General features: G+C 41.1%; 1 protein-coding gene across 6 annotated transcripts in view; it reads right to left on the bottom strand.

Annotated features, from left to right (window-relative positions):
- The window catches only part of LOC135163998 (complexin), a 149,187-nt gene that overhangs the window by 27,042 nt on the left and 109,086 nt on the right, over positions 1-13,059 (bottom strand). The window contains exon 1 of one of the 6 annotated variants that reach the window (XM_064123940.1): positions 2,723-2,874. The exons of the other annotated variants lie outside the window; for them this stretch is intronic. Within the exon in view, the coding sequence (XP_063980010.1) occupies positions 2,723-2,735 (13 nt within the window). The 5' untranslated portion in view covers positions 2,736-2,874. Of the gene's footprint in view, positions 1-2,722; positions 2,875-13,059 lie in introns of those variants that run through there. 6 annotated transcript variants of the gene reach the window in all.

Here is a 13,059-nt window from a genome sequence, read left to right as displayed (position 1 = left end):
TGAGAGTAATTGAGTTGATTATCGTAATTAATGCAACTAGATGCGGAATAATATATCAAAGTGGGCCAAAAGCCGGAGAATGATATTGGAACTGGGAGCTTTTAATGCCCTATGCCGAGACGCGTGTTCATTTTTTCTGTCATGCATCCACCATCACTCAGCTTTTATGACATTGACGTTACCCTACCATGTACTTCGTAAATTTTGGGGAATTCACGGATGGTTATAACGACGAAACCAATGTAATTACTGAACATTGAAGTTTCAATGGGATAATGGGGAGGGTTAGGTTCGGCTCTGTGCTACTTTGTATCGTTAATAAGAACTTAGCGAGGAGCTTTCTACCCTGTGCTCTCAAGTTTAATACCATTTACCAAGTCGTGGTGCCTGATGGTATCAACATTAATCCGGTAATTTTCGGGTGTATTTCCGCCTGAATCCTGCCATATTTCTACGCCTGATTTATTTCACTCGAAGAAGAAAAATTTTAAAACGTCTCCTGTGGGGTACCACAAGCCGAAGCGACTTAATTTTTCATTAATATTATCGTACTGTTCTATGAAGGGTACCACGAGCCCTCATTATATTGTTCTTGTTCTGAAATATTGTATCAATCAATATATCATGATTGATTTTTACTTCAGGTTAGAAATAATTTATTCTGTCTCAAGTGTAGAATAAAATTTCTTCAATGCAACATAAAATTTGATTATCATATATTAATTTCCATTAACTGGAGGGATAGACGCGAGGTATAAATTAAATTCTCTTGAGTTTATGATTTTTTTTCCAGCAGCAATAATGCACTCAAGATTTTAGTGAAGATAATATCCTTGAAATCTAGAACTTTCGTATTTTTCAGTTTGTGCAGTGGAACTTGAGAACAATTTTGCCAGGAGTCGTAATTAGACGCAAGAGCTTTTGAAATTCGTACGTGCCTAGCTGGAAGGTTTGTATGATTATATAAACGTATAACTTACTGTCTCACATTTTCCCCATGAATCTCCCAGTTGTTCTAGAATATGGTAAAATAAGTTTTAGAATGCACTGCTGAGATTAATTTTACCCTGGTCGATGCAATAAATTAGAGTTATCAATTCAGGTGAACTATCGCGTGCGAAATGCCCAACGAGATAACAACCGAGCTTGTTCGCTTTCCAAAGCTGTATCGTAGAGTCATAGGGACTAATTTACACTCTTTGGGGGGAGAGGGGCCTAACGAGACTCTATTGTCTGGTACGTTGAATGCATTGCCGTTAATCACTAAGAGTGAATATGTCTGATGGATATTGACAGTTTACCGTATTAGCGGTAATGGGATAGAAAAAACAATCGGATAATCCCCAGAGCGAGATGATCCACTTGCTCCCCCTCTTGAAGACAAGTTTCGCACATGATTTACGGGGGCTGTATATCGTCGACTACGTGGGCACCGATAGCCAGCCGCTCGATACTGTCAACGTTAATGTTTATGGGGGCAGGATGTAATTGACGTTTTCCACTTGTCGATTATGTCGATATGAAATATCGTTGACACTAGACACAACTTCATATTCACTGGGGAAAAACGACGATAACGAACACCTTGACAGTATCATCGATAATTTTTGCATGACGTCACTGCTGACTTTTTGAAAAATGTCAATTACTGGAAATTCAGTGGAATTTCGGATTAAAATGATTGATTTTTTAATTGAGTGGGGGGAAATCCTTGTCTTGCTGGATCTGAATAAATAAACGAAAGTCAATTGTCTCTGGGAATTAAGTTTGTTACGTGAAAATTTTGCAAAATTCTCCAATTTTTATTTTTTCACAACAGTGTACATTCAGACGTGTACATACAAGGGAGCAGTGAAAGGGGTTGAATTTGCGAAAGACGAGGGTATCCGGAAGTCGCACGTTTTTCTACTTTTGTCCTCTCGAGTGCTTCGTCAACCGACGTGTACCGTAAACACGAATTTTCTCCGTACCTTTTTATCACTCACCCCCTTCAAACTCGAGGGAAAAGTTTTTTGTCGCTGTTCCCCGGGTCTGACGAGGGGTTGGACGAGGTGCCATCACTGAATTGCGAGTTGAGTTTGCGGGGATTCTGACAACTTGCGGTGATATTCGTCCTGGACACGGTGATTTTATCAGTCTGGGAGTGCACCGAGGGGGAATGACATATCGTCGGTAAGTGAGCAGGGATTTTAGGGTGCAGGAGGAGGGGGAGCGGAACGAGGGTGCACTCCCTCGTGCGGACAGGCCGTGGAATTCGGAGAAAAGATTCGTCTGGATACTGATCTCCCCCGGGAATTGAATACCCATTCGATCGTTCTGGCGTCATCGGTCATAAATTATATTTTTTTTTCAAGCAACGATTGCCTCTCCCTCTCCCCGCAAATTCAACATCTGCTCAAGTCAAATGACACCGATCAATTTTGATATGCGCATTTCGGTGGATAAATTTACCAATCGTCCGATTTAATGTCAATTTTTCCACTGACTACAAATTCTTGAATTCAAATTTTCAATAATGTGATGCACAGCGCCACCGCTCGATGAACCCGCGACAATTTTAAACAGTGAAATGTAATACAGAACACTCGAGGCACAAAAATATGAATGAAAAACCATAAATTATTTGATAAAAGAGAAGTAAAGATATGAAGAATTATCAAGTCGACACCGATATAAATATAAAGCGCTGTTATGCTTTGTAACATGCGGTAAAGGGACATACCCAGTATGTCCATGACGTTCTCGTGCCTGCGGTCGTGGTGGTGGCGACAGTAGTACTGGCGCCGTATCGGTCAGACTCGACTGCCGCCAGCGAAACTACCTCGCGCGCCTGACATCTCCTCACCCACCCCCCTCCCCTCATCTACAATGCCTTTCGCAGTGGGCGTGTACCAAACAGCGTATAGGTAGTGGGGGATGAAGCTGTACAATGTAGATGTCGAGGAGATGAAGTGGAGGGAGCTGGTGGTGGAGTGCTTTTGCCATATTGAAAAATTAGTGAAAACCTTTTTTCAACGAAAAAAAATTTTTTTTTTTTTTCAAGTGATACGTGCGAACTTGTCCATGCTCTTTCACCCACTGGGTCTCCTATGAATATTTTCCCTTTGTGGAATTCATGAGAATGCATTGCTATCACTTAAGCCGTTGTAGAAACTATGAATAAATTTTCAGTATAATTTAATACGTCGAGACGAATTCATTCTTCATCGGAGGGCAGGATAAAAAATAATTAACAGTTGCGGAATTTCTCACTTGTAATTATGGTATCGACGAGCTCAAGATGCTAGCTGATTTGTGGCTTTAATTCATCTCGCTCCAAGCATTCAACAACCGCAAATAAATTCACCAATGACCCTCAACGACTGCTTAATTAATTCTCGGAACCCTCCGTGAAAGCCCTACAGTGAAATGTGCTCCAATCTCTTTTCATCAGACTTTTGTTTCGAATTGCAGAGAATGTTTGGAAAGATGAAGTTGAAGGAGAGGAAACAAGTGATAAGGGTACAACTCGCCTCTTTACGAATCGCATCTCCACTTGACTCGATGGAACAGTCTCCTGGGATTTTTTTTTTCCACCCCCTCTCCTCTCCTGCTCGTCTTGCATTTCGTGCTTCTTCTACATTTCACGTAGGGACACGTGTGTTTCAGCTGGGAAACAGTGGAACACGGATCGTTTGAGGGTGTTCAGGGGAGGGAGGAAAGCAGCTATCTGCTTGATAAATAGAAGCACTCGTTGAATAATGCAGCGGCCGTTGGCTGCGCCTCCGAGACCGAGGATACGAGGTTACCTTACACACTGCGCTCGAGCCCATTTCCTAAACTCGACAGGGGTGAGGGGTCGAAACTACTGATTCGACTAAATTCGCGTTTTATCAGGCGACTTGGGAACACCGCAACCATTCACTATTCATTCCGCACCCTCTGGCATTCACTGATACATTGGTTTCAATTTTTGGTTGGAGGCTGTGGTAAAGTTATTGGTTTTCGTTTTTACTATTATTGTACGCAAAATCTGCGGTGACGTGAAGTTCAGCGGATTTATTTGCCGAAAATTGAGAGAAATTTGAAGTATACCTTGGACGTCACTGAACCGTCCACAAAAATTCAGGTTTTTTCTGTGTGTGTGCAAGTCAGGTAGTGTTCATTCAATTGTTTGTCATTCCTAGGATAAATTGGAAAATATTTCACAAGCATCTGACACGAATTCCCCGGCTTTAGACAAGTTACACTGGCATTTGAAACTCCTCTCTCTCTCTCTCTCCCTCTCTCGGGGATCCGAAAATTGCACTATGATATTTGAACTGTTCTCCGGGTTGAAAATCTTTATGTAGGTATTCCTCGGGTAAAATAAGTTTCTTGAGAATTTAGCAATTCAAACTGGGTCTCATGACGGAGGGAGAAAATATTATTATGCAGTCAAATTGATCGGCATCGAGGTATTGAAATTTTATCCACTGAGTTGAGGCACTTGGTGGAGATCTTTGTCATCGCATTGACCTCATAGTTCATGGAAATTAAATAATTATTTAGTAGAAACTGAGTTAATCATTCGTTCGCACAAATGGGGCTCTGGTAATTCACCTCTTGAAAGGTGTATTTCATCTTTTTGGGGTGTTTTACCCCGACCAGGAGTATTCGTCTACAGATTTTGCATCTTCAGTCCAATCGTGTGGAAAACCTCATTGGTTATACCCGGAAATAAATTTACCAATTCATCAGGAATTGTATTTCGCACGGAAAATTACGGGCCATATCAGATGCGTTGGGGCATGAGCTTTGAAATATTTCTCCAGCGTAACCACTTGCATTCACCACCGAGAGAGATTCTGATATTCGAGATTCTAGATACTGCAGTAGTCTTTGAGCAGTGAATGCGCCACTCCTCCACCATTTTCCCATTATTATTCACATTATATTCGACAAATTTATTCATAATATGATGATGAAATTCGGATGAAGATGATTGCAATTGCCGGAGTGATTGCGTTCAACCAGCTTTTGTTGAATGATGGAATTTTTTTTTACCATCAGTTAAAAATAGGTTCTTTATTGCTTTAACTTTACCCTCCCACTGTAGGATTCCCCCTGACAATATAGGGAGCGGAAGAATTATCAATTCTTGATGAGAAATTGTGATCGAGTGCTGGCCCGTCAACAATTTGATGATTTTTCTTGTTTGCCCAGTGTCCAATTTCGGATAAAAATTCATGCAATTTTCAGGTGAAAAATATCTGAAAATTCTCGGGATATCGTACATTACCATATTCCAATGGAAAAGAAGATTCGAGTCTTCATTCATCTCAATTTTATACTCCTCAATAGATCAATCAGAGAAATATAGAACTGAAAATATCGTATTTGATTGATCAAATGAATCTGCGATGGCGCAGACCGATAAATTGAATAATGCGATATGGATTCCGGGGAATATTGGGGTGAAGGGGGTTGCACCAGTGGAGTGGCAGTATGCGAGCGGATAAGGGGTAGCCTGCAGAACTTGGTGATATATCGGTGGCTCGCAGGATGAACGCCAGGGCCTTATGATGAACGATCGGAGCGCGGATATAATCCAATATATAGGAGGTACGGGAGGAAAGGGAGGAGGGCACGGGCGTTTGAGATGCCCTGAGCATGAGATCGTGTAGGACACGCGTGTTTCGTCGCGGATACATCTGTTATATAAATGTAATATAAACGTATCGGGTACATCGAGCTTGGAGCGAGGGCGGTGAGAGATAAGAAGTCAACCTCCGGTGTCGGAAATTTCATTCTACGGTACATCGTTTTACAGGCTTTCGCTGGTCTAGTAAAATTTTTATATCATTTTCGGGAGGGTGGAGGGTGGGTAATATGGACACCAAATAGCACGTAATGATCAATCAATTCATTTCTGGGGTAGTTTAGATTTAATAAAGGTTATTTGGCGATAGTAAATATGGTGGGATTGCACTATAATCGTATTGCACTAATAAATCGTTAAGTTTTAATTGCTAAGCTGTGTGCATCAGCAGTAATTGATATGTAATCCGGATATTACATTTGTGCATCGGCGAATTGTAAATAATATTTACAATGAGGAACGTGTAAATGCTTAAAAACATGGAGAATAAAAATGTAAACCATCTGGTTGGCAATAAAAAATAATCTATGTAAATTTTTCAAACGTAAATAGCGTGGGCATAACGGATCGACAGTAAACATGAATCTCCTATATAAATTTGAGCACTTTAATGAAATAATATCCACGTTTAAAATATTCCTGTCTTGTTTAACGTTTCCATAACCTACGGAGATTCCTCGAGCATCGAAAATACTGGTACTAAACTGTACAATCTTAATAAACTTCCAATAACCTTTAAACTTTCTAAATTTTTTCAGTTAAAGTGCATTTAATGTGGCCCGAGAAGAGAATTTTTCAATAAAAATTCACCCCCGAGTACTCAAAAAAATCACAATCTAGCGGTTGTTAAAATTTTCAGTGCTAAAAAATTTACGTTTTCCCCCCATAAAGTTTCCAGTCCCGTCACTGAAATTTTTCCCCCGTCGCCACTTTACGCCTCTTTTTCCGTGTCAGCACGAGAATTTATCTGGAAAATGTCCCTCCGTGGACTCCTCAAAATGATTAGTTAAGTATCCACGAAATTTCTGGGTGTGTGAGATCCCTAGAATTGTCCGATAAAGTGGATATTTTCTCATCACTTGTGATGTGTTATTTAACCGACTTTCTTCTCGCTGTGGTGCGCCGTATGGGCGGATCACCGGGAATTGAAGATATCGTCTGACCTCATCACGTTATTATCCCTTACTTTGGGGGGATGATGCAGACATACCACAGCGTGCGTCTTGAAGTATGCGACCGGGAATGGAGGAAGCATGGACGAGACACAGGGGACAAAAGAGAGTCAACGGAGAGGGGAGGATTGTCGCTCGGTTATATTGGCATACCGAACACCGCCCCCCAATATGGGAATACTTTGAGACCAACTTTATAGTCAGCAGTCAGTATATAGTCATATCGGGTGTGTCTGTCGAATGAGGATGACCTCTCCATTTAATTGCACAAATACCTGTTAAATTGGAGGAGAAAAAAAAAATGACTGAGGGGAATATAAACGAGGGCCATAAAAAGGGCCAAATAGAGGGATGGGGCGAAAGGGGAAGGGGGAATAATATAGCGAAGGTTTTTTAGGTGAAATGCCAGAGAGGTGGAGCAAGTAGGTCTGATTCTTTGTGAATCGATCGTGAAGTGAGTCGATGATGGGGAGGACTAACTGCAATTAGTCAGACAATTGAGTTCTCCTTAAAGGGATCAAGCGTTTCGCCCCTTCCTTCGCGATTTCTCTGCTTTACGAGAACAATGAGAGGTCGACGGAGCGATTGCGAGTGGAATGCTATCTTATTTTTAATTCTGGATAAATCTAGTGAGTGATGTTTCCCCTTTCGGAGATGACATGGCAGGGAGATATCCGGAGAGAATTTTACGATATAATTTTTGAGAGTTTATGATGTTTTATATTGTTGTTGAGTGGAATCCAATGTCTCAGGCCTCAAAAGTCTACAAAATTATGTGTCAGGTTTCTATTTGTATATTTAAACCTGATCTTTTCCGTCTTTGGAATGAGATAGACCGCCCTAAAATCCATTAATTTCTCCATCTAAATTCACACAGAGGGATCCGCATTGGGCCACCTTATCTACCCAGCCATATGTTCACGTTAACCCGACAAACTCACTCCTTCTCTGAATTGAGCCCCCCGTCGGTCGCATAGATCGTCGTTCAACACTAATTTGCCAATATTAATGGTCTCGAACAATATGAGTTTACGGGTTTGCAGGTAGGATACCGATCCTCGTCACTTTTTCCCATGCATGCTGTCCATTATTACCAAGTGAATTCAAGCGATATATTTTTTCTCCACAGGGTCCATTTCGTTAATAGTTAAGTCCATTGACGCGTGGGAAAAACCCTTAGGACTGGCTCGTAAATCACTAAAATCACCCAAACCAGTGGTGGTTGCCGGCCTGGCCCCTTTAGCTCACAATCGAACATACTTAGTGCATAAAGCGCGACGAAAATGGAATATATCCTGGATCATAAAGTACCTTGGTAAGGGAAAATGGAAGGATAAAGTAGTGAGCGAAAAGAAAGTTGAAAAAAAAAAAATACGTGGACATTCTTAACCGTTCAATCGGAACTTCGATTTAGGAGGGCCATCGTGGGATTGGGTAAGTGCCGGCTCACTGAAGTAGGTCGTGATTCCTTTTTACCTATTGACATTATCGCTTTTGGAGACCGAATTCACGATCTCGGACACAACTTTTGGGAATCTAGTTTTATTAATCGAAATATGTGGCGTGAGAGGTGAATAAAAGTTTTCTCTTTCCGAGTCAAATGAAATAAAATTATTTAATAGTAATAAAAAATTCATTGAGTCGAGTAAATGGCCCACTTCTTTCAGGATATATTAATAATATTTTCCGGTGCACACATAAAAAAAAAAGCCACAAAAATGTATTAATTTGCAAACTAATTTTTCCAATGGAAATCACCCTTTGGCAATGCGACCATTAAAATGATTTAATAAAGTCTCATAAAATTATTCAATGGTAATAGAGACCTCCATTTGCAGCAATTAAAATATTTTCATTGAAAAATATAAAATTTATCGAATTCCATAAAAAACCATTGTCAACGTAAATGGAAAAATTTCGAGCAACCGATTTTTATTGAATAAAAATGCATCAGCTGTCTGAATACAGGTGAAAACAAAAGAGATGGAAATATTTCGAGTGGAATAGCGTTTGTACGATCAGCCCCGACATCCGCATTGCCGTTGTTGGCTCACTTCCAGTGCACTAAGGGCGGCCCAACCGTGGCGTTAGCTACCACCACCAACTTTGATCGTTAGCCGACAATACTATGACGTCTTTATCGCACTGTTCGGGTATTTGCACCGGAGAATGTTTGTATAGTTGTACATTGGAGTTTTTTGTATTGAGAATCGACCAATAAAGGCAGGAGGGAATAAAAAAGAAAGTCGAGTAACTTTCCCGAGGGGAGAAAGTAGGATGAATGCATAAGATACACTCATTGTCACCCTGAGATTCAACAGCATTTGGCATTCTTATATAGACGATCCCCTTTTACATCCATTTCCAAAGGGGAATATATAGGAACAACGATATCGTCTTTCCTCCTATTTTCACGTATCTCCTCATCTGCCTCGGGGATTTGCAGTGGGATTTATGGAGCTGAGACGATGAAAACTATTCGTCTCAGCCTCAACCAAATATCTCCTCATTCACTAGCGATTTACTCAATTTTTCTGTCGTACCAATGGGCAAAATAACTCGAAATACATCTGAAATTGCGATAAAAATAAAGAGAGAATTCGTCGTAAAAGAACAATTGCATGCCAACAAATTTCGATGGATTGTTAAAGCTGTTTTGCGAGTAGATGTAGTTTTTCGTTGAAATGGGGGGAGCGAAAAGCTCGTTTCAAAACTACTAGAAAAAAAGTGGCGTAGAGTTAAAAAAAAAAAAGCTCACTGGTAGAGCTCCGTCGAATGTAAACGAGCTTTTCGTGCATTGTTCGCACCGGATGTTCATTCTCTTTCGTTCAATATACACCCACTATGTTATATGGGATACAAATATCCACGTCTCGTTTTCTCTTTCTGTATTTTCGGCCCCACCCTGTATGCAGTATGCACACACTGCTGTACCACCAGAAATTAGTTCGATTCATTACCGTCAGCACGCACGCTTCACGCGGACAACCAACGAAACCTGGACAAGTCTGTTCACCATTGCTCTACTGCAATGGTATTTGTGTACTCGTGTTAACGTACACGAGACGTACTCACTGTTGGCCTATAAAACCGAACTTCCTGCTCTCGGAAATTTGACCTCACTGCTTCACTGTTGATAAATACAAACCCCTGGATTCGTGTTACTTTCCATACCAATTAGTGGAAGGAATTTGCACATTTTGTTTTGCTTTACTCCACTATTTAGTAATTGCGGTGGCAGAGTATCAGAGGAAAATTGGAATTTTCGGACAGTTTGTTCGGAAATTTCAGGAGAACGAGATCTCATTTAATTAATGACAGCAAAAATTACGCTACCCCAAAATGTTTAAATGCCAGACAAAGGAGAGCCCGGCATTTTAATGAGATCTTTCATCACGAGCTCCTGGAAATCCGGAAAATTTGAATGAATATTTATAAATATCAAATATTCAATAACAATCTTCCTCAAATATCTAAAATCCTGCTGTTCCCACAATTCCCCAGAAGTCTCTCCCAACTTGAAACCGAAATTTCCCGAGACCGCAGTAAATTTCAATTTTTCAATCCCAAACTGTACAATAAACCGGTGCTCATGCGACCGTGAAACCAATTTACACAATCCACATTCAATGCCCGCTATCTTGAAAACACCAGGCGCCTCAAAACCATTTGACACTGCCCCCCGTAATAATGAATCTTTTACACTTGAGATATATAATCCCATCAGGAGTTTAACGCGCCGTATAACCAACCTATACATTAATCCAAAGCTCGACTGAACCATTGGATGACGAGGGGCTGAGGGGGTTGAGGGGGGTTTACGTATTGCGTGGCTGCACGTTTCGTTACGGAACGCATTAAGGCGAGTTTCGTTCACTGCTGCGGAAACGCGATACGCTGCCCTCTATATCTTTTCCTTTTATCCGCACTCTCCTGTGCCACCTCTACGTGCCCGCTATAATACCACACCCTCTTTCGAGAGATTGCAGTGGATGCATTCAGGCCCTGAGGGCATACCCCTATCCCACCCTCCACCCCATCATCCAGCGCCCGCAAATCAGAGAATGAGAGCCGAGTGGTGGCAATTGCGAGCAGTATCTTCCGTTCACCGGAAATTCTCGGTTATCCTCGGTTCTTTAAGTTGAAAATTTGCCCCATTCATTTGATACATTGAACACCATTTTATGGAAACAGAGAAATAGATGCTGTGCGTGAGAAAGCGTAAGTGGGTTAAGTTGAAGTTGCAAGTGGACTCGGATTCGCTCCCTAATTCATTGTAAATTTATACAATTAACTGAGCGCTAGTTCGGCTGTTGCCTCTGTCACTGGCAAAGGGGATGGCAATCTCCACGAGTCTCTGTCACACCAGTGGACTCTTCATCGAAACACTCTGGTACAGCCACTGCTTTTGGTTTGACCCTATCAAGTAAACCGGGAAACTCTCAGTTGTATCTTTAACAGTTATGTACAAGTAGTGAAAGGCTTCGTTCGTCCGCCGTTTCCACTGGCAAACTCAATTTGTCGTCTTTGAATGCGAGGATCTTTGGTACGAGGAGGACTGTGAAAACTTGGCTACTTCGGGGCGTCTCAATCTGAGATATCACGAGGAGAATGAATTTTATTGAATCAAACTTTGAATTATCGCAATTGACATTTCGATATTTTTTCAGAGGGAAACCCTCTCTCGGTCGGAAATGAAAATTTAGGTACCTGAGGACGTGTTAATTTGAGATATCGCACAGTGAAAACGGAAACAAAAGTGTCTGGAGATATTTTTGTTTCTCTCTTTGCTGTGGGTTTGCTCTCCCAATAATTACATTTGAGATAAGAATTGAAGTTACGTGTTTTTTTTTTTCAGGCTTCGGGGCGTCCTTGCATGTCGCTAATAGACCATCAGAAGTACAATTGATGTTCGACAAAAAAAGAGGAAGAAGTTTATTGCTGAGGTACATGGGTTCGAACAAAAAACTCGGGTAAAAGAAAAAACAGGGAGAGACGAATCACAACTTTTCACTCTTTCATTCGTCTCTTCCTGGAGGTACGATCGAAGCCACTTAGTCGAAGACTCTTGCTTGTGGCCCCTCTAAGAGCATTCCGCGATTTCCAATTTTTCACCCCAGAGAATCCACGAGACACGCTCATTCGCGTGAAGCGTTGACGGTAATTCTTTCCGAGTGCTCTTTAATCGTAACGCGTCCGACCGTACACCCAAGATTTTGTCTCATCCCTCCTCCTCCCCCCCCCGCCGTTCCTTGTTCGTTCGCTTTCACGTGATTTTAACCTCAAATCATACGGACGATTTAGATGTTGAGCTTCGATAAAACGGAGAGACGTTTGTAATCGTATTTTTTTTTTCTTCTTTCATGTCAAATGACCGAAATTTGAATACCAAATTTTTATGGGAATTATAGCCCTTCAATCCGTGCTAGTAATTTTTGTTATTGTTTCGCGTTATTCGTGGCGCTACTTTAAACTGGATTAAGGTCTAGGTCGGGCACGGAGAAGGGGATAAATGGGGGGGAGTGGAAACTGGTTGGCTAAGCGCCGGGTAACAAGCCGCGGTGAAATGCCCCGGGGTAAATCCAGATTAATAGCCACTTCAATCTTCGATTGGTTACAACACTTGAACTGTTTTCGTCCGTTCGATTTTATGAGTATGCCCGTAAAGTCGCTATATTGTTAAATTCTCTGAAAAACTGGTACCTGGAATTGAAGCCCTTTTGTTCCCTTCCCTAAAATTTCTCTGATCCCAAGTTCGAGTCATATTGAGAGTCTCACATCGAGAGGAATTCTTCGGGAATAAAGGAATAGCGTCAATTTTCCCGATAAATATTCTGGCAGATGTTGTCGATATTTTTACAAATTAAAGCACGATGATCATTTCCATTTTGAATTTTAAATTTTAAAGAAGTACTTCTGTTCATTTTAAAAGACATCTTTGTATCAACTGTGTGAAGTTGAAGAGTTTGAAAAACCGTATTTTTTAGAGTGCCGATAATTCCGGAAAATTGTTTTTCCTCAGTCTCGGGTAAATGCTGGGGTAAATCCCCTGCGCTGTGTGGACGAGTATTGGATTTTAGATTCAATGGGAAAACGATGTTTGGAGAGACTCCAATTCGTCATGTGGCTAAGCATTCTGAAGAATTATAATGAATGTTTGTTCACTATTTCAATGAAAGACCGACGCGGATGATATTAAACTCACCTAATTTCGGGGGAGGAGCATTACTGTCTCAACTGGCCCCAAGATCTACGGTTAAATTCCAT

The sequence above is a fragment of the Diachasmimorpha longicaudata genome, chromosome 6, assembly GCF_034640455.1.
Source record: "Diachasmimorpha longicaudata isolate KC_UGA_2023 chromosome 6, iyDiaLong2, whole genome shotgun sequence".
NCBI classification, from domain to species: Eukaryota; Metazoa; Arthropoda; class Insecta; order Hymenoptera; family Braconidae; genus Diachasmimorpha; species Diachasmimorpha longicaudata.
The sequence above is the reverse complement of the archived record's forward strand: the minus strand, read 5'-3'. Positions and strand labels throughout refer to the sequence as shown.